We start from the raw sequence: 20,539 nt of genomic DNA, 5'->3' as shown, positions 1-20,539 counted from the left end.
ATAAACCTAAACGAGGAAGACTGTTTTAGAGACCTTGTTAATAGAGGTTTGGAATACTCACCTTAGTCCCCTGAAGAAAACATCACTTGCCCAGTAACATAAAATTCTCATGCATTAAGTTTTTAGCTTATTCAACATGATTCAGGCTTACAAGAAAGATGCAAGAGATAACACACATCAGTCTCACACATGACAAAGCTCTCAAGTAGCATATTTTGGACAGGAAACCCCAATGTTAGGTTTGGAACACTTCACTATGCCATCAGAAACAAGGCAACCTGAAAACCATGTTGAAAGCTAGACAGCTCTAGTTACTGGCTGAACAAATTCCCCTCAAAGGTCAGTGGAAAAACTTTATGCAAATAGTTAACTTATTTTACTGGATATTTTGCAAATAATAACTTTCATTTCTTTATTGACAACATAAATATAAAGTATGGCCTCCAGCAAACACAATACACAGAATTACTGACGTCCATGTAAAAGACTCCATGCTATTGCTAAACACATACAGATTCTACTGAAACCTTGCAGAGAGTTTAAGACAATATAATTTGCTTCAGGAATTAAGAATGCTATTTATCACCAAGATCTGAAGGGGTCTGAAAGTTTTCAGTTCAGTATCCCAAAGCTAAGCTAATACTTACCGTAGCTTTGTCAAGTACTTTAATGGAATATGGCTCAGCCACATTGTGTTTTCTCAGTGCTTGCTCCAACAGCTGTAAAGGGGGTCGTTCCCATTTCCCAAAAACAACTAGATCAATATCACTGGAAAAAAAAGAACACAGCATGAAATCCAGTAAATCTAAAGCACAGTACACTACCAAAAATATGGTAAGATTGGCATTCTACATATTACAAGTCACACATGGCGATCATTTTGCAATTTGCAATGTAGGTTCCCAATAAGCTTCTTCTAGGAGAGTTAAGCAAGAGAGTCCACAGTTTTAGGACCTAAAGCAGTATTCTAGTTTCTTGCTTCCATTATTCTGATGAGTTTTTCTCCAAGTTCCTTTATGTTTTACTTTTCATGCTCCCTCCCCTCTGACTTAAACAGTTCAATTCCAACCATCATCTATCTACTCATGCTGATGGGCATTTTAATATTCTAAAGAATTTTATCAGTGATTGGTATTCACAGAAACAAAATTTCCAGTGCTTTCCTTCTGAAAATTTAATTTATATAAAGACAACTTCATCTTCAAGGCAGAGCTACATAGGTTTCCACATCCAATTGAACCACTAAGTGATACAAAATACCTAATTAAGTAAGACATTTTGCCCTCCAAAAAGATGGGAATACAGCACAGTGATGGTTCTTTTGACTTTACACAGTAACTCTGTGATAAGTGACACACATTCTTAGTAATTTATCTTATTTAACAAAACAATCTTTACAAGGGAAATGCCAAACATTGTTTTGTTGTCTGTTAAAAAAAAAAAAAAAAAGCCAAAGACTAACCCCAGACACAAGGAAGAAAAGGTAATTCACCAAAGGGTCAATAAGCAGAGCAGAGCAGTAAGATAATACATCAAATACTTATCACAAATCTCAAAGTTCAAAAGCTCTCCCCTTTGTCACATGAAATATAGAAGTTTTACTGAAAGTTTGACACATTTGCACATTCTATTCTCAACTCCTCTTTGAAATTTACCATTTCTCTAAAAGAAGACAAAAGTAAACTATTACTTACCTAGTTGGAAGATAAAGCCCTGTACTAAAGCTGCCAAATATCTGGACCTGAAAAGAACACAGCAGGAAAACATCTTGCAATTATGAATACTCACTTCCTTTTACTTCCACAAAACTTCAGACTTTTCTCCAGTTGTTAAGGATATAGCCAGTAAAAAAGCTACTTTACTATATACTCTCTGCACAAGCACAGTTTTTCTTAGAGATGCAACTTCAGAGGAAATTTGGCTTCTTTACCATGAAATAATTACCAATCCAGCTACCAGGGAATAAATTTAAGCAAGTTGTTTTCATTACTTATTTCCAGTTTGACAGACATACAAGCTTTTATCGATTTCCTTCCCTCCTGCTCCTTCCTTTCCTTACAGGACAGCTTTACTGAAACTGAAAGAGTTTAAGGGAAATTTTTTCCAAATTTTTATGTTTAAAAACCAGCAAGTACATCTAAACATATCATTCCGATAAATATGAGTACTACAGATTTTACTGTCAAGAACAACTATGAAGTAGCAGCAGGTGTTTGTGTGTGGAAAAGCAGGCATAATGAAGATACATCCACAGACCACATCAAATACTTTCAGTGAGCTTCCCATCTAAAGACTTGAGATGTTCTTCCCTCTCCGATACAGCAGAGCCCAATTCACAAGCTCACTTAGTTTTTTGCCAGGCAAACAGGCCCTTTTCAGTGTTTATATCAAATTCCACAAGGTGGAAAAATCTCACTATGAAGGAGAAACATGGGTGAGGATGAAGCAGATAAGCTTTGCAGTATTTTTGGCTCAGTGCTGTAGCCTGAGCCCTCACTGTCTGCCATGGAAGTGGTCTGAGACATTTTTCTGGTGGCTAATGACAATGCTACAATCTGGCAATCACAAAGGTATGCTAGAAATACAATTTAGGACACATTCTTTTTGAATAAGTAGACTTATTAACTGGGTAACAAAGAGTTTGAAATTACACCAGCTTAGATTGCAATGTATCTCAGGGAGTGCAATTTTCCCACTACAGCAGGGCTAAAGCAATTACTTGAATGTCAAATTCATGAAGAGTAAAAAAAAAAAAAAATCTGCATTTAATTGCTCTTTCATAAAATATTTCGGTTTTAAAATATCCACACATTCGGGACTCCTTGCAGAAATGGATATATCAGTAGTCAGTCTCACTTGAATATTCAAAATTAAATTGTACTGAGACAATCAATTTAATAAGCATTTACTTTAAGAAAGGCACTACTAAAAGCTTCACATTCCCAGCTCTCAAAATGAAAAAACATTCAGTAGAATTCATTAACCCAAAATCTAGGTTTGGAATTTCCCCACTTTTTAAAATAAATTTCCAAATACTGCAAGAATTGTGATATTAAGTCAATTGCCTTAACTTGAAGAGTCACCTGTTCATTCCTAAAAGAAAGATAACAGCAAGGTTAAGTGAACCAAGCTCTACAATAAACTAGAGAAGCAAATCACAACTGAAGCTACACTCACATCAGCGGTAGGCCAAAGATCTTTGATGACAGTTTCTATCCTTTTTACCACTTCTCTTCTCATAGCTGCTTCTTCAGGACGAGGGGACATGAAGTCATAGAAGTCAATGATTTCTTCATGTAGTCTAATGGAGAAAGTAGGATAAATTAAAGTGGCAATTGAACTATTTAACTATTACAATAAATTTTACTAGAAACATGCCATAGGTTTTATTTAATATCATCCTTGAATCAAAGAGCTCAGTACACTAACTCTAGTAGACACTTGCTAAATTTCTTACTGGCTCAGCAGTGAAGGCCAAATTCAATTCTTGATTCTTAATGATTCTTTTCTTTAAAAAACAAGGCTGAGTCTTAAAAACTACATAATGATGCAAATCTGAAGCAGCACAAGACCAATCAAAGTCTTCAAGCATTTATTCTTGCAGCAGTTCTTACTTCTGTGTATGCAGCAGTTTACATGGACTGCAAACAGGCCACTGGCATTAGTGAGATTTTGTAGAGGACAATAGAAAGGACATTTGAGTATTTCTTGTTCTTGAAAAAATATACACTTTTACACTCAGGTCCTTCATTAGCCATTCATCCATATAGAAAGTGACCTTCCAACTGAACTCAAAGTGAGAATGTTGAATATATTCTCAAGTGTATTTTTATACCAGTGTTATATGAGGAGTCCTGACACTGGAACCTCAATCACCTATTAAGCCCTTTTGTTTCACATCTACCAGTGCTACAGAACTCTTGCTGCCAAATTTGAGTATTCAGGTGAATGTCATGTTTGCCTTCAATGGAAAAGCATCAAGCCACGCCAAACAAAAATGCAAATAACTACCGCTGTGACATTTTTCCAAAGCATCTTTTTGATGTTGACGTATTTCTAAGATTTCTGTCTAACTCACAAAATGTATCTAGTCAACATTGATTTTTGGGTTTAGGACAGCATTTCACTAAAATCTATAGTTTATATACTTAGCCTTCCAAAAGGAAAATTTCATACCTCTCTAGTAGAACTCAACTCTTCATCTGAGATTTTCGCAATTCATTTTACTCAGGAACTCCCTTGTTAGCAGGTAACTTCCAAGAGACCACATGCCTAATTTTTAAGTGTCAGTATTCCTTCCCATACACAAAGAGATTTTTGCAGCAAAGCTCAAACATACTTCCAAAAAGCATAAATATTTTGAATTACTGTTTGCCCTTTCTCTTTTCTTAAACTGAGCTTGAAGCCACAACTGAACATTTAACTACACAGCAGATTTAACTAACGTTTCAATTTGCTGATGGATCCACATGATTCCAAAATTTTAGAGCAAGACAGAAAATACAAACTAACATGCTCTTATTTTGTTTTATTTATAGAAAGTATGTTTTATTCCTACCTTTCCAAGACAAAAAGACCAATGAATAAAATACTTGAATACACCTAACAGCAATGGGGACAGCCTAAAGACTTCCTATTCTTCTGCCTATAATAATCTGCAGTAGGCAAATACAGGCTGAAAGCAAGAAAAGGCAAGAAAAGCAAAGGGGCAGCCATCCTTCCAAGCCTCCAGTAATTTCATCTGGCATACATTCAGGGTGAATCCCAATCTGATACCTATTAGCTCAAAGAACTCATTCCATAGATTTTTTTCCAGGTCTTTTAGTCCATTTCTGCTTTGTTATTTGTGGCATGCAATGGGAATTTAAGTATGCATCAGAATAAAGAGTTTTTTTATTTTAAACTGCTGCCTGGTAATGATTTTATCTGATGTTTTTTCCTGGGGCAAAAAAAAGTTGTTACTGGCAGTTCATCTCAAAACACAAGACTTCTCAGGCTCTCAATCCATTTATCTCTATCCACCAGTAGTTTTCCAAGCTACTAATCCTCATGGGTTTTTGTTTCCTTTGACAAGAGGAAGTCCAAAGTTTGATCACTGCTAACCTTTTTCGGCTTGCTTTCAATTTGCACCACGTTTTCTGACAGGTGGGCAGAAACACACACAGAGTCAACACACCGTGCTGCCTTTCAGTCCAGGACACACACCTGTTTTCATTTTATTGTCCCTACACTTGGGAATATTGCTGCTTGAGGGTACCTCAGCACACAGCTGCTCTTTAAAAGAAACCACAATGACGGAGCTTCAAGGTGTTTTCTGAACACAACTATCAACATAGAGCCCGCTCACTGTGTGCATTCAGCCTGAATTATTTTTCTTCAGTCATGATTCTATATTTACTAGAATTTAATTTTACCAGCAATTTTATAACCTAATGAACAATGAACTCCCACTGCATCTGTCTGCAGTCAGCTCTAGCTTTCTATTATCCTATCATTTTCTCACTCATTTCTTCCCTCCAGGTATTTATGAACATATCGAGCAACAGTACTTCTTGCAACTTGAGTACTGAGTACTATTGAGTACTTCTATTTGTAACTTTCCCTCATTATAAAGTAAATAATTTATCCTTTCCTTTGGTTATTTCTAAGCACTAACCCAGCCAACCTGTAAATGTCTGGTTTCTACCAAGTCTTCAAAAAGAATCTCAAACATTCTTCTGAAAAAAAAATCCAGAAGTTGTGCTATCAAACTGAACACAGGAATATGGATGAATCCTTCACGAAAATGAGACCTGTGAGAAACAACCACCTTAATCACAGCATGTACTAGACCCTTTCTTTATGTTTGGTCATGCAAGAAGTTCTGTTTTATGGTATCAGCCCCATCCAACCACTCCAGGAGATCTAGACATTTCTGGGGAAAAAATGCATTTACAGTAGCCATCCTGTATTAGGGAAAAGAATAAAAGGGGAACCGTCCCCACCTCTACCACACACAGCACAGCCTTTCAAAAGCAGCCGCAGTGCATCAGTGAGCTCAGGAAAATAGCCAACACACAAGTATTCTCACTCTCACTTTGATGCCCCACTGAGTCTCTCCTCCAATGGTTAACACAGTCACAATTGTTAACCATGCTATGAAAGACTCAGAAGAGTATCACTCATCACTAGTCTACATGTCCTTCCCTCATCTGCTCTTAATATGAAGTCAGGTTAATATTTTCTACTTCACACTGACAAGGCAGTACTTGGTTTAATGCTTCAGTCTGCACAGGACAAGAGCAGAAGTCTAGATATCAAGGCTCATTTAGAGTTCAAGCCATACTCATGGCTAATTCCCCTGGAATTCATTGGCATATACCACAAGACGTGGGTGTATAACCGGTATTATTCTGCTGACTGAATTTAAACTCGTACTGAAATTTAAAATTGCAGTTGCCTGGAGTCAAAGCTTTAAGTCTCTGAAGTCTTTCTCTGACAGAAAGCAATTAGTTCACTTAGTCCTTACTACATGGTCTGTGTTCCCCCGTGTGCCCTTTCACGTCTCTCTCTGAGCCCTACTCACTCTGGCAGGTTTCTTGCTTTTGATGTGCAAGACTTTCAGGTCTTAATGCATTTGGCAAACCAGTTCTCAACCCTCTGTCTTAAAAGACTTCTATTTTGCTTACTCTTTCCAGATTCTTTAATTCAACAGTTTCTACTTCTTCTTGTCTATGTCCTTCTGGATAAGAATCAATGCTATACTCACAGTCAGCATATGGCAGTACAACCACTGTAGCAGTCTACCTTCTGGTTTACACCTGAAGAAGCTTCTCAAAACAGAGATGCTTTTTTAAAATTTAATATTACAGTAGTTTGCATTTTTGTAAACACCTTTGCTCAGATAAAGTTATTGGAACGGTGTCACAAAAAAACCCCAACTCATGTACATAAAACAAGATCCTGTATGCTTTTCAAGACTAATCCCAGTATAACTTCTTACTAGCTGAAAGAATAATGCAGTGTCTGAAAAAAATAGGTAACATTGGAACAGTCAGCAAGCCAATACAGGGATAGTTTTTACTTAGGCATTTTGTCCACGTACCCTCTATGATTTTCATAAGCACTTTTTAAGTCAGGACTTGGCCATTATTTTAACCATTAGGAACACAATTGCCATATGCAGCACATGATGTACATGCAGATACAACATCCTAACTCCTCTTTTTTTTCATAGAACTTCCCTCAACGTATAGACAAGTCAGTCTTCTCAATATCCTTCGGGCTTCTTAAAGAATTTGGATTCTCAACAGCATCACAGCACCTAGCAATCTCCTGTAACATTTTAAGATGCCTATTGTATTATTTCACTAGCAAATGTAGGCCTTTTAATCAACTTTTTCACAAGACAGCTTTACTGTATTTATAGAAATACTGGGAAAGAAACATGTTGGTAAGCTATAACTGTACTCTTACCTAATATAAGATGGCAAAGATTAGAACACAGGAATGAAGAAGAGAAGCTACTTGTACTTGCTAGATTATTCAGGTTGCTAATTTTAACAGCCTGGAGGAACCTACCATTTACTGATGTTATTAATGCTAAGCACAGCAAGCATCTGCTACTTACAGGCTGAGCAAAAATTAACAACAAAATTAACATCTTCTGTTTATCAAAAAATTATCCTTTCTACTGTTTAAGGAAAGGCACTCTTCTAGCCTCTAGGTTAACATAACACTCAGGTGACATTTGCAGACTTTTGCAATGTTTTTCCTGAAAGGCAGGTTTCTAAGAAAGGAGATCATCCATTTTACTCATTTACTGCAAACATTATTATACATAAGATTGACTTATTACTTTAAGGACTAATTTCAATGCAATGAAAAGAAATTCTCAAACATCATCAACAAACTAGAAGGTAAATTAAAACCTACAGAGACTTTGTTCCCTTAAGTAAGCATCTGGTTCCTTTTCAACATGACTACACTACTAAGCACATTAATTTATTCTAAAGGAACAGTACAAACATGATTGCATCTTTTATGTGGAACAACTAACACTTTTTAAAAACATATTCTTTACTCAGTATTTTTCTAGCTGAAGGCTAACACATCATCCAAGTACCCTTATAAAAGGAAAGATGCCACAGTTAAAGCATGGGGGTCTAATACTAGGGATGTGTAGAAAATGGAGGTAAAGAAATAAAGGTTACAAGTCATAGAATACATTCCTTCAATGAAACAGGAATTCCAAAACATGTGTGACTTCACTGTCTCAAGACTAAATTATGAAATGCAAGTCAATCACTGCACATATTTTGGAAATCTGTTGAACTACACCTTCACCTATGACTAGGGCAAAGCCCAATTGCATTATCACGGAATTCCAAAACATGTGTGACTTCACTGTCTCAAGACTAAATTAAGAAATGCACAGTGACTGTGAAAATGCAGGTGAAATCTCACACTACAACAATCAAATGCATTCAATAGTTGCAATCAATCACTCTTACAGTCTAAAACTAAAGAACACAGCACAGTGAAATAAAGGAGGAGATACATATCAATATATACATATACACACACACACAGAGTGTGTGAAAGCAAGAATGCATTCTGAGACAGACTTCTCCCAGTATGATCTAAGATGAAGACATCTGCAAAAGGAGCTAAACACAGCTATGACCAAGAAGAGATGAACTACAATTCTTCACATTCCCACTCACATGACCCATCAGATGCCTTTACCTTTGTATACTAGCCCCCCTCAACACCAGTAAGGCTCAGGCATCACTACTACTGCTGTATGCCCTATGCAATGTTCTAAGCTTACAGATGAGAGAAACTATGAAAACACAGTGCTACATTCACAGACCATACTGCTGCACCAAATCAGTCTCATTCTTCTACATTATTCAGACAGCAATTAACTTTGTCACTGTAATTGTATGGAAGGCAGCAAACTACAATGACTGGCAGAATAAAAAAAATCCCAACTATACAGTACTTATGAATCAGAGCTCTGAAACGTTTTATAGACAGGTATCCTAAATACCAAACTCAAATAAGAATTGTGCTTACTTTGCAAGTTAGCTACACAGGAGAGACTGGAAGAAAAAAGTAATTTGTTCTCATCCACAGAACAAAGAGTAGTTTATAAAATGCACTGTACATTTTCCACAAGAGATCATATTGTTCTTATTTCCTCTCTAAGCTTTCTCTTTGCCCCAGAGTCATGCAAGTCAGAGCCCATCCTACCTTCAGACCAAGTTCCCTGCCAGTTCGATTTTACCTCTTAAGAACACCTTGACAGTTGATGCACCCAAAAACTAAGTTTGTTGGATTGATTTACACTGCGAATTTCCAGACCTAAGTAACAGAATCTGTCTGCATTTTGAAGAAAATCAGAAACTAAAATATTTTTGCAAACTATATCAATCCAATAAAACTCAACCAAATACCTTATTAATGGCTGGATATGCTCTGAAAAAGCTGCATCATAAAAAAATATAAAAATAAGCAGATGTACCTCTCCAATTCAATACACAGCAATGTAGATCTGCTACATAAGCTTCTGAAGTGCATTACTCCTGACTTGGACTGATGGACCTCCCTACACCACCAAGAAAACATCACAATCGTTTTGTTGCACCAGTGAAGGAGAATGCCATATATTAAACCTTGGGACTGAATCAGCAAGCTTGCTATGCCAATAAATAGAAGCACTAAACCCTGAAATTCCTGTCTTAATACCATTCTTTTCCAAATGCTCAAAGACAGCATGCGATTAACATCCCAGACAAGTCAGACTGCAACAGCAGAAACATATTAGTGATGAGAGACTAATTTAGCCCACATAGATCAGGTATTCATTACATCAGGTTAGCCACTGAAACATTAAAGAGAAGCAACTCTTGACGTAATTCTGAGCAACAGACTCTAACTCAAAATGCACCCATCAAAGCACTACTGGCAACAAACCCTTCACATTCAAAGTCAGCATCTCTGCAAGGCAAAAAAAAAAGCTAGAAAAGTATTTTCTGGATTTAAGTACTGCTGCAGTTTCCCTTATAATAGAGGAAGCGCCTTCAAAATCATAACCAAAAGAACAATGTGTTTCAGTCTTCTAAAGATACCACACTGGTTGTTTAGTGTGCATCACTAATCAGGTTTTAGGGGAAAAAAAGAGCTTTTAATACTTTGTCATAGGATTCCATCAGAAGATGTCTCCAGAAATCCTTAAGTCATGTGCAAAGCAGGAAAAGAGGATTGGAAGATTAAGGATATCAAAAATGATTATGAGGAATAACTTAATAAGATGTAAAGCTATGACTGAGAATGGCTAAACTAGTTCAAGAGCACAAAAACCTGCTTCTGTTAAATGACTTAAATTATCAGTAAAGAAAAAGTTAAGTGATCCAAATGCATGATATGTAAAGTTAGTCTTTAATTTTTTTTTAATTCCTCAGAGACTTCCCTGATCCACAACTATGAAGGAAGAACTTGTCCCAAACTTTTTAACAGAAAATATTTCACAGCAAAACCTGTTCCTGGTAATTCAGTATTCACCAAAAGTCATATTCACTTGATACTGCATTTGTACCAGAACAATAAGTAGTTATCATTCGTTTTTTTCATTTAAAAGGATTAGCTTTGACATTCAAAGTGGTCAAAAGCAGAAAGCAGAATCAATGCAATAAATGAATAGCTATATTCATTTGATATGACTATATTCTTGATATGACTATATCAAGATGCTAACTAATATAACTATCATGAATGGAAGTAGTGTCTTAAAAAAAAAAAAAAAAAAAAAAAAAAAAAAAAAAACATTCAGAGCTACTTGAAAGTATCAGAGAACCACACAGGAAAATCTATTATTTTCCTGGATTTACAAATGGCATTTGACAATGGCCCCAATGGCCCCATACACCCTTATGCGGGTTCATGAAGAAATTAAGCTGACATGGAATGAGGGGAAAGACCCTTCATACAGATAAAGAAATGTTTTAAACAGGAAACAAGCAGCTGAACCTCTCAGCTTCCATATTAAAGGAAGATCACAGGTGAAGCCTCCAAGCACAAAAACATCAGACAAGTCCCATGTTAGTAATAAGGAGACAGAGTACAAGATAGAACAAGATAACCCAAGATGCAGGAATACTGTGACATTATCACACACAGGTATGGTTCATATGAGTCCCAAAGATAAAGCAGGGACTGCAAAGCATACAGAGGAGATAAACATCTAGAGGCTGGAAACAGTTTCAATACAAGAAATGATTTAACAGACTAGAAAACAAACAACAGTCAGGTGATTCAACCTCCCCCCTCCTCCAAATCCCCTGCAAAAAGCACTCACTGCCTGCCTCTGTAATGCACAGACCTGCGACTGGCAGCCACTACAATCCTAGTGACAGCCTCAGGATAGAAAAAAAAACCATCATTACATAATCAACAGCTTTACCGAGGAACATCTTCCCACAGGTCATCTGGTAATCCCAGATCATAAAAGATCAAGGCAAGACACATTATACACAAAATCTACAATAAGCATAACAATGCACTGTCTACAACCCATGTAGTCCAAGAACCACTAATAATTTAAAGCTGGCAGATGCTTCCAGAAAATATCACCACAAGCTCATGTTGATGTATTCTTTTCCCAATATTTGGCACTGGCCTCTCAGGGTCTCTCACCCAGTACAGCTGTTGATGTTCTTACTGCCAGCTGTCTCTACTGCCAAAGCCTAACAACTAGCAAAAACACCATGAAGCTGATGCCAGGATTAAACTGCTCCAAACACGTCCCATTCTCCTTTACACACAGATGAGAGCACCTGTCATGCAAGGCCTCCTCATGTTTTACTACTGTAGCTCAGCCTTTCTGACCTCTAGTACCTCTGGTGACTCTGGAGCCTACTGCTGCCAAAACATTCCTTTTGTTCACTCCCCACAGCATCAGTCTCTAACTCTACACTAGGTACCCACTTTGCATGGAAATTTTGTGCTTTACCAAGGCAACTTACTTGACCACAGGAAAAAACAGATGTTCTGTTCTTCTGGACAATTCATCCAGCAGCTACCCTGGAACTTCCCTTCATACCAAGTTTCAGGCATGAAAACAATCCATTTACCTACATCCTGATGCTCTCTCCAGAAATTTACTATGACTAACAGGTAACTACTTCCACACTTCTCCTTGCATACACTCCAGCATACACTGCTTACTTCTACCCTGACCCTATAGTCAAGCAAAACAAGAACTGAGTGTAACATGCCAGTGAGACCTGCCTCCTACATTAACACTTCCACTGCAGGTATCCACATAGCACCACAGACAGCAGACACCAAGGACTGGGCAGCAGTGTGGGTGAAGCACAGCCCACTGTGCTGATTCTTTACTAGAGCAAGACAGCACTGTTAATCGCAGGGAGAAGTTAAGAATAACCACCCTCGGGAGGCCCCTAAAGCCCTAACAAGTGCTGGACATCTCACTGCAGACAGTAAAGGCTTCAGAGCATTTCCAAAGCCTACATTCTTTCAGCTCAAAGTACAAGAAAGCAAAATTTGCAGAAGGGGCTGACAATGTGGCATGCCCACACATTAATTTGTATGTGACAGCTCTGACAGCAGGATAATAAGAAGAAAGGGTTGACAAACATGCAGCCGCAGCTATGCACAGCCCTGAATGCAATGGATTTTTAATAGTGCATTTCACTAAACTGTAATTAAATTTATCTTAGTTAAAGTTCTGAAATATATCAAAAAATGAAAAAAATATGCCGTAAGACTGGAATTAGAAACACTGCATAGAGGTGAAGAAATAAAGATGATCTAATATAAGTTTAGCATAGAGGCGCACCACCGTATCTCTAGACATCACTTTTTGTGCACAATATCGTTCAGCTGCAAACTGGTGAAGACTGGAACAAGTCTTCTGTAGAAGCACTGTCATAAGCTTACCTTGCTTATGAGAACTCTCCCCAAGTATCTGTGGTAGCTATTAGGGAATGCTGCCCTGAATCCTCATTCAGCATAAGGAAATGTGGAGGTCCTGGTGCTTTTTTTTACTCTATGGCAGAACTTGTTTGTCATTATCAAAAGAGAGTTAAAGACAACAGCTATATAAGAGGAAAAATGAATGTGGGAGGTCATCAGACACTGTGCAACACTAATTAACCCAGGCAGAAAACCATTCCAATGTATCCTAACAGTTCTGGTACCCAAACTAACACTCAAGCCAGTTCTGTTGTTTCTGCACAGCACTGTAATGTGCCAAGCAGATATGCCAGGTATTTCACACTAATCTCATTCAACATCTACAATTAGACTGAACATTTAGTTGAAAGTATTAAGCAGTACATACTCATATTGTTTAAAATGCTTTAATTTTTTACTTACTTTGTTAAATTCATATTAAGAAATAAAATAATTAAATCTGAGGTAATTTTATACTGTTCACAAGCTATTAGCTACATCTTCAGAGAAAGCACTCCATTAGCTGTGCATCCAAACAAAAGCAGTAGAAGCCTTAGCAAAAAGTTTAGAATAGCTCAATGCCATCTTTTGAAGCAATACTTGAGCACTTCTAAACTCTCTGGATGCTTAAATTACTCAGATATATTTAAGATACTGACTTTAGAGAAACAGAAGGTATTTGCTGAACAAAGAATGCACACTGTAAGAGGCTAGATGTAGTTTTACACACAAGAGGATACTTTACAGTACCAGGAAATAACAAGCACTTCTGAACATCAGTCACAACAGCTTGCATTAACCTCATAATAATAAAGGATACTTCTCTGCCTGGCATCTGAAACCAAACATTTAGTCATCTGTAGTCCTAAACTAAACCCAGGCACATAGGAATTTACACTGTTGCTATATTAATCACTATTATGGCTTCAATCTCCTCACTCCTTACCTTCCAAAATTCTTTTAAAAGCATGAATGGGACAATCTAGGGCATCCAAAATAACAGCTATAGGATGACATGTAATCAAACATAGCTTTTCACACTTGTGGTTTATGGGAAAAATTTCCTTTACAAAGACTGCTATCAAAGTGCTGAAAGTATCAAATGCTGCTATCAAAGTGGTGAAAGTATGAGGCCACTGGAAAAAAAATGAATTATGTATATAAAACAGAGGAAAACACAGCATTTGTACAGTATTCCTAAACATCACCACCCCTACCATCACAAAGCCACTGACTACGAGCAGCGTGAATGAAACAATGACTTGCAGTGCTACAGACCATCCTCAGCTCAGAGTGAGAAAGCAGGAGAGCACAGTACTGCTTCAAAGCACACAATTCATCAGAAGTACGACTGCAGCCTGGGAGGGGGCTAACAGAGATTACCCTGCTTACTCTGTTACCAGAAGACAATACAGTAACACTGTGAGCCACTGCGTATCACTTGGAAATCTCAGCTTGCTGTAGAAAAGTGTTGTTCAAGGAACAACATTCCCAGCAGAGTAAGCTCCACCATTCATGTACAGGGTAAGCATAAGAGCACCTATGATCAAGTCCTTCCTCCTCTAATCAACAGCCAAACCAGACTGCAGCTAAAGATTTTCAGGACCACGTTTTCCAACAGTTGCGTATACCAGGATGGCAACAGTGAAGATGCTCTGTCAACAGATGATGAGTTATCAAAGAGATACTTCAGGAGCCGGCTGACAGTTCCAGGGAACAGCAGGCAACAGCAGGCTCCCTTAAAAAGGAGCATAAGGGACCCAGAAGAAACTCCTGTAGGGATCTGTTCCCATCCCAGCCTTTTCAGTGCATTTTCATTAGAATTGCCAAATAACACACCAGCCAGGCTTCAGGAGAAAGTTCAGTTCACCACTGAACAGGAATTACTGCAGAAGATAGATACCGAAATCCATCAGTGAAAATATTCTTATTTCAATAATGCAAGCACTTGCTAAAAAATTACTAACACTAAAGAGGAAATTGTTTAAGAATATACACTTGCTCAAGATTCACCTTGGGCAGCAGAACTCAAACTTTAAGGCAGAAACTGCTTGTCATATTTAGGTCTATGGTTTCAAGATTCATGCTCTCCTTCAGCACTAGTTAGTTCTCTGGTACTTTAAGGAATGCCCTGGAACAACAGGATCGCACATGCTGCAGTTACTGGGATCCCACAGCCAGAATCAGGTCCCACTTTTGTAACAGAGATCTTTGACAGAAGATCAGGAAACACAGCTTCTAGTTTCAAAGATATTTAGCAAAAAAAATTAACACATCAGCACAGGAACTACCTACACTACAGAACTGAATAGCGCAACTGAATCTCAGCTAAGCAATCTCTTTGCATACGGATTCTCTAGAAACTCATACTTGAAGAGTGACATAGACACTATTACACAAAAGCTGAAAGAAAACAGAAGGACAGAAGACGAAAAATAAAGATATGTGAATGGCATAGGTGGTGCTGCCTAAGAGCTACAGGACAGAACTTGCAGCACTTGGGTTTGATTCACAGGTTTGCCATTTGCCATAGACCTGCTGGGTGAACTCAGGCTGCTCCTTCCTCCACCTTCCTGGAGATCTGCCTCACTTACACTGACATGACTTAAATTAAAAAGTTAACTCAGTGCTCCACCACATCTCTACGAAAACAAAAAAATTAAACTTCACACTATCCTATTTTAAGGATACTATTGGAACTTGAGACATACAAACTTCTTAGTATAGGACTCAAAGGTCCTACTGCAAGACACCTCTTAAAGATTCAAATTCTAGCTTCCTGTAAGAAATTTGAATTTTCAGTGTCAGTCTGGAATTACAAAGCAGCAGTCACAAATCTTGTCCTGCCCCTCCTGAGGTTATGGTTTGCAAAAACATAACTTTAAAAATGTATTTTAATACTGCTTCATAACTTTTAACATACTCAGCACCTGACAGTACTACATGAAAGAGAAGACACCTTAAGTTAAATCTCTCACTTAAAGTCCTTAAGTTAAATCTTTCACTTAAAAATCCCCTGCTCATACCCTGTTATCTTTAGCTATTTCCCCTCTAGAAATATGCAATGCCTTTATTTTACAGGCATCCAAGGGTCTTGATGTTAGGATAGTTCCAAGAAACTATTTTTGAAGTGACATCAGAAATCTGCTACAGTCAGTCAATGCAGCTAGCACTTTTTCCAAGAATAAAATAACCTCAACTTTAGAAAGTAACATTTCCCCTTGACTGAATGAAATTTGACAGGTGAAATAAAACAATCTCATAGAGCATCCCAGACACGCTTTGTTCAATTTTAGTCCCTTCTCCATGCCAACCAGATCAAACTGAACACTCGGCCTCACTAACTGCCCATTCATACGAGAAAGGTATGGCTTACAAGACAGGGTAAGCATCATAAAAACGTTCTCTTCAAAAAGACAAGATTTCTGTATGGGTATTGGCTGGCTCAATTTATTCTAGAGCTAAAACATACTTGAGAGAAATGCTCTAAGACTACACTGACTTTCATGTCTATCTCAGACAGAACTCGGCACCTCCCTTTCAAGCGATGTTGCTAACACTCCCCAAGCTAACCAGCTTGCTGCAGCCTAAGCAGAGGCATTTAAAAATTAACACAAAGGTTTTGAGTTCCTCTGAATTGAAGCCTTCCACTTCCCCCTTACAATCTGAATTGAGACCTGGTAGTTCTGACAAGCATCCTGCACACATCCTTGCTTTAATTATTGTAGGTGACCTCTGATGATGGCCTGACAACTTCACCTCTCAACCTATTACAAAGTAAGGCCTAACCATTTGCATCTACGGGTTCCCTCACACTGCATGAATCGCTGCTTCGGCCAAGAACCACCCAGCCGGCACAGACCAAGGTGATTTACAAAAGGGCACGGGTTGGTGCCCCGCCATCCCCTGCCATCGGCCTCCCTGCCGCGGCCTGCTCCATAGGAGTTCGTGCGATCCCAGCCCACCGCCCCCCTTCCCGGAGGGGCCGCAGGAGGCGGCCGAGGCCCCCCTTCCCTCTGGGGCTGCAGCAGCCCCCGGGGCCCCGGCTGCTCACCCCTGCACGCCCGGGCTGTATTTCCTGGTCTTCCAGGGGGTGCCGGGGCTCTGCAGCGCTGGCTGAGGCGGCTGCCGCTGCTGGTGGGGGGAGTTGTTGACGGCGACGCCGCGGCTGCCGGAGAGCAGGTAATTCATCCCATAGGTGCTGGCTTTATTCTCCCGTTTCCTGCGGCCCGGGTGGTACTGGTGCTGCTGGGGAGACGCCGGGGGCGGGTGCGGGCTGCGCGCCGGGTGCGGCGGCTGGTGGTGCCCATTCACAGCGTTCACTTTGTTCTCGTGGAAGTTAAAAAACTCCCCGGGTCCAGCCCCGCTGCCCAGCAGCCCGGGAGGAGCCACCGCCACCGCCCGGGGGCCGCCGGAGGAAGAGGAGGAGCCGCCGCCTCCGCCACCGCTGCACGATCCCGAGGAGGAGAAGCCGGGGCTCTCGGTGCCGGACTCCACCGACGAGCAAGAGGACGAGGAAGACACGGAAGGCGACTTCTGCAGCCGCCGCCCTCCCTCGCCGCCGCCGTTCACCGCCGCGGGGCCGCCGGGGACAGCGGGCACCAGTCCGGTCAGCAGGGCCGGCGGGGAAGGCGAAGGCGACGGCGGCGAGGAAGAGGAGCAGCAGGCGCCGGGCGCCCCGAGCCGCACGCAGCCGTGCCCGCGGGGCGGAGAGGCGGCAGAGTCCAGCGCCGGGGAGTTGAGGCAGAGGTAGTGCGGGAAGCTGGCGCCGCCCCGGCCCCCCACGCCCTGCGAGGTCTCCCAGATCTGCATCCACAGCGCATTCGCGGGTCCTTTCTGCTCGGGCTGGATCCAGGCCACGCGGGGATCCATCCACGCCCGCCCGCCGCCGTCCCTCACTGCCCGGCCAGAGCTCCGCGCCGCCGCCCGCTCACCGCCCGCTCCCTCGCTCGCTCGGCCCGGCAGCGGCGCTAGGAGCGGCCCGGCAGCAGCGGCATGTGTCGCGGGGAGGAGGGAGCGAGCGAGGGCGGCAGGGCGGCCGGAGGCAGAGCCGGGCGAGGCGAGCGCGGCTCGGGAGGAAGCGAAGGCGGCGCAAACTGTACCCGACGCTGCCCGGAGCGCTCCGCTCGCCGTTCCAATGTGGCGTGTCCCCCTCGCCAGGGCCAGAACCGGCACTGCGCATGTCCCGCAGATTTTAAACCTTCACCGGAGACGGCCGCCCTGGCAACCGCACATGCGCGGGAAGCGGGAGGGAGACGGGAGCTGGGAATGCTCCCCCGCCCGCGCCGGCGCGGAGCGCGGCGGCCGTGCCTCAGCCCCGGCGGCGGGCGGGGGCGGCCGCGGGGCCGTGCCCGCGGCTCCGTAACTCCCAGAGTCACGGAATGGGTCCGGCTGGAAGGGGCCGCAGTAGTCCAGCCTCCCTGCTGCTCAAGCAGACACGTCCCAGGGCACGGGGCACGCGGTTGCGTCCGGACAGTTCTTGAAAATCTCCAGTGAGGGAGACTCGACACCTCTCTGGGCAACCTGTTCCAGTGTGTGGTCACTCACACAGGAGAGAGGTTCTTCCTCATGTTTAGGTAGAACTTCCTTTGCATCAGTTGCTGCCCTTTACTTCTTGTCCTATTGCTTAGCACCGCCAAGAAGAGCCTGGCTCCATCCCCTTGACAAGTTTCCTTCAGATTCTTACAGACATTCATGAGGTTCCCTCTCACTTGTCTTCCCTTCATCTCCGTGAGCAGCTGGCACAGCTGCAGCCCTGCCTCCGTGTTGGTTTCTCACAAATACTGCATTGTCTGACCCCTCCATGACACAGCTCATCCCTTTGGAGAAGTGTCGCCCAGTTCCCACAAAAATAAAAGGGTGGGTTAAAGGGACTTCTCTTCAGGGGAGAAACACATGCAGGCAGACCTCCTTTGGGGAGGCTGAGCAGCAGAGAGCGTGGAGCTGGGCAGGGCCACTCTACTCCCCGGGGGAAAGGGGAGGCCTGGATGATGTGTCCAGGCAGCACCATGCAGTGTCATAACCATGGGAAGGCTTTCCTTGGATTGGTAGCGCCAAGACAGCACCGCAAAGCACCACATTTCCACTGGGTACTTCAGTTTTTATTGAGCTTGAGTCCAGGACTGGACAGGACAGGGAGACAGTGCCAGTGCCAAGGGGTGTCTCTAAGGGATGGGTTTCGCATGCAGTGATCACTAAATAAAATGGACACTGCTATTGGAATGGGATCAGACACAGACGCACCATGTCTGAAGATTGTCTTTAAGAGCCAGCCTCCCAGAATGATGTCCATAATGGTTCTCTTTCTAATCCAGTGATATGCCTGTTTCCTTGAGCAGCTTCAGCATCCATATGGATAAAGTGTCCTCTCCTGAGGTACCCCCAGAAACTCCAGCAATCTAGGACTCCCCAGACCATTCAATAGAGCCCTTAATGTGGCTGCAGAACAGCATGGAGAACCGTGCATAAAGCCAAATACTATCAGGGAATCATAGTTAGAGCAGCCCTCCAATGCAGCTGCATGGTACTTCTTGAATGAACTAGCTGCTGCAGAAGGTGACAAAAGGAGAGGTCCTGCTCTCCATAATCCTGCTAATTCCTTTCCCTGCTGCTTTGCACAATCCCTGATATTGATCAGTGAGCCAATTTAACTTTTTAATTCACAGAAGGCTGCACTTGGAAGAAAAGTAATAGTTTTCAGCAGTTCATTGTTCATTTTGAATTAGCTTACTTTGTGATCAGAGATGGCACTAAGGATGGGGTGGAGAGAGGATGAGAGAACAAGAGTGTCATTTGTTAGCAAAAGATAGTTGTGCTTGATGCAGTTGTATTCTCGAACTATGCCCTTAACTTCAGAGCAAGGGAAACTGATACGAGGGTGACAGCCTAGTATTTCTTACCGGAAGTCATTCAGAAAAAGCAGGTCATTAATTTATTTTTGGACTCTTTTCAGGACTAACAGCCAAAGTACACATACAAGTACACAATAAACTAACCAAACCCAAACCACATGAAAGAGCTATTAATTATTTCTCATGTAGGAGTATGTTCACCACAATTTCTTGCATGGTCAATGAAGTGCTCAGATCTTCAGCAGAGATTTCAACTTGAGTTACTGATAGCAGCGCTTCATTTTATGGTTCATCTTCCAAAGGATTTTGGATTGTTTTGGTTTGGTTTTAATTGAACTTGAAACAAGACAAATAAACCGGCCCCTCAATTCTGTTCTTTTTGTATAGATGCTGTAAGAAATAAACCAGAGAATTACACTGTCTCTTCTTTCAGCCCTGAATACTTTGCATTCTTGCCTCTATGTCAGCCTGGGTACAGCAAGGAGAGGTGAGGAAAGACAGTATTTCTGCAAGCATAGCTGCTGTGGTATGCTAATGGTTGGAAGAGTTACTTTGTAGATCAACTCTGAAATACTGAAAAGGCTGAGGCAGCTACAGAGCTAACATCTCAGCCTTTTTATTTTCGTGTTTTGACTGTTCATACATCCAGTAAAGGTTACATCTTTAACCTTCCGAGTTAAAAGTCTTAAAATAAAGGAATACTGATCAGTGTTTTCGTAGAATCAAAG

At 41.4% G+C, this 20,539-nt stretch overlaps 1 protein-coding gene across 4 annotated transcripts in view; it reads right to left on the bottom strand.

Annotated features, from left to right (window-relative positions):
- The window catches only part of TENT4A (terminal nucleotidyltransferase 4A), a 58,442-nt gene extending 40,318 nt beyond the window's left edge, over positions 1 to 18,124 (bottom strand). For 2 of the 4 annotated variants that reach the window (XM_041411829.1, XM_041411830.1), the window contains exons 1-4: positions 17,015 to 18,124; positions 3,178 to 3,301; positions 1,695 to 1,741; positions 648 to 768 (exon numbers count right to left, since the gene is read on the bottom strand). In XM_041411829.1, coding sequence (XP_041267763.1) covers positions 648 to 768; positions 1,695 to 1,741; positions 3,178 to 3,301; positions 17,015 to 17,832 — 1,110 coding nt within the window. In that variant the 5' untranslated portion in view covers positions 17,833 to 18,124. The remainder of the gene's footprint in view (positions 1 to 647; positions 769 to 1,694; positions 1,742 to 3,177; positions 3,302 to 17,014) is intronic. The other 2 variants (XM_041411831.1, XM_041411832.1) reach the window with 1 other exon arrangement.
- Between the last annotated feature and the right edge of the window lie 2,415 nt (positions 18,125 to 20,539).

The sequence above is a fragment of the Onychostruthus taczanowskii genome, unplaced genomic scaffold (genome assembly GCF_017590055.1).
Source record: "Onychostruthus taczanowskii isolate IOZ18803 unplaced genomic scaffold, ASM1759005v1 scaffold37, whole genome shotgun sequence".
Taxonomy (NCBI): Eukaryota; Metazoa; Chordata; class Aves; order Passeriformes; family Passeridae; genus Onychostruthus; species Onychostruthus taczanowskii.
The sequence above is the reverse complement of the archived record's forward strand: the minus strand, read 5'-3'. Positions and strand labels throughout refer to the sequence as shown.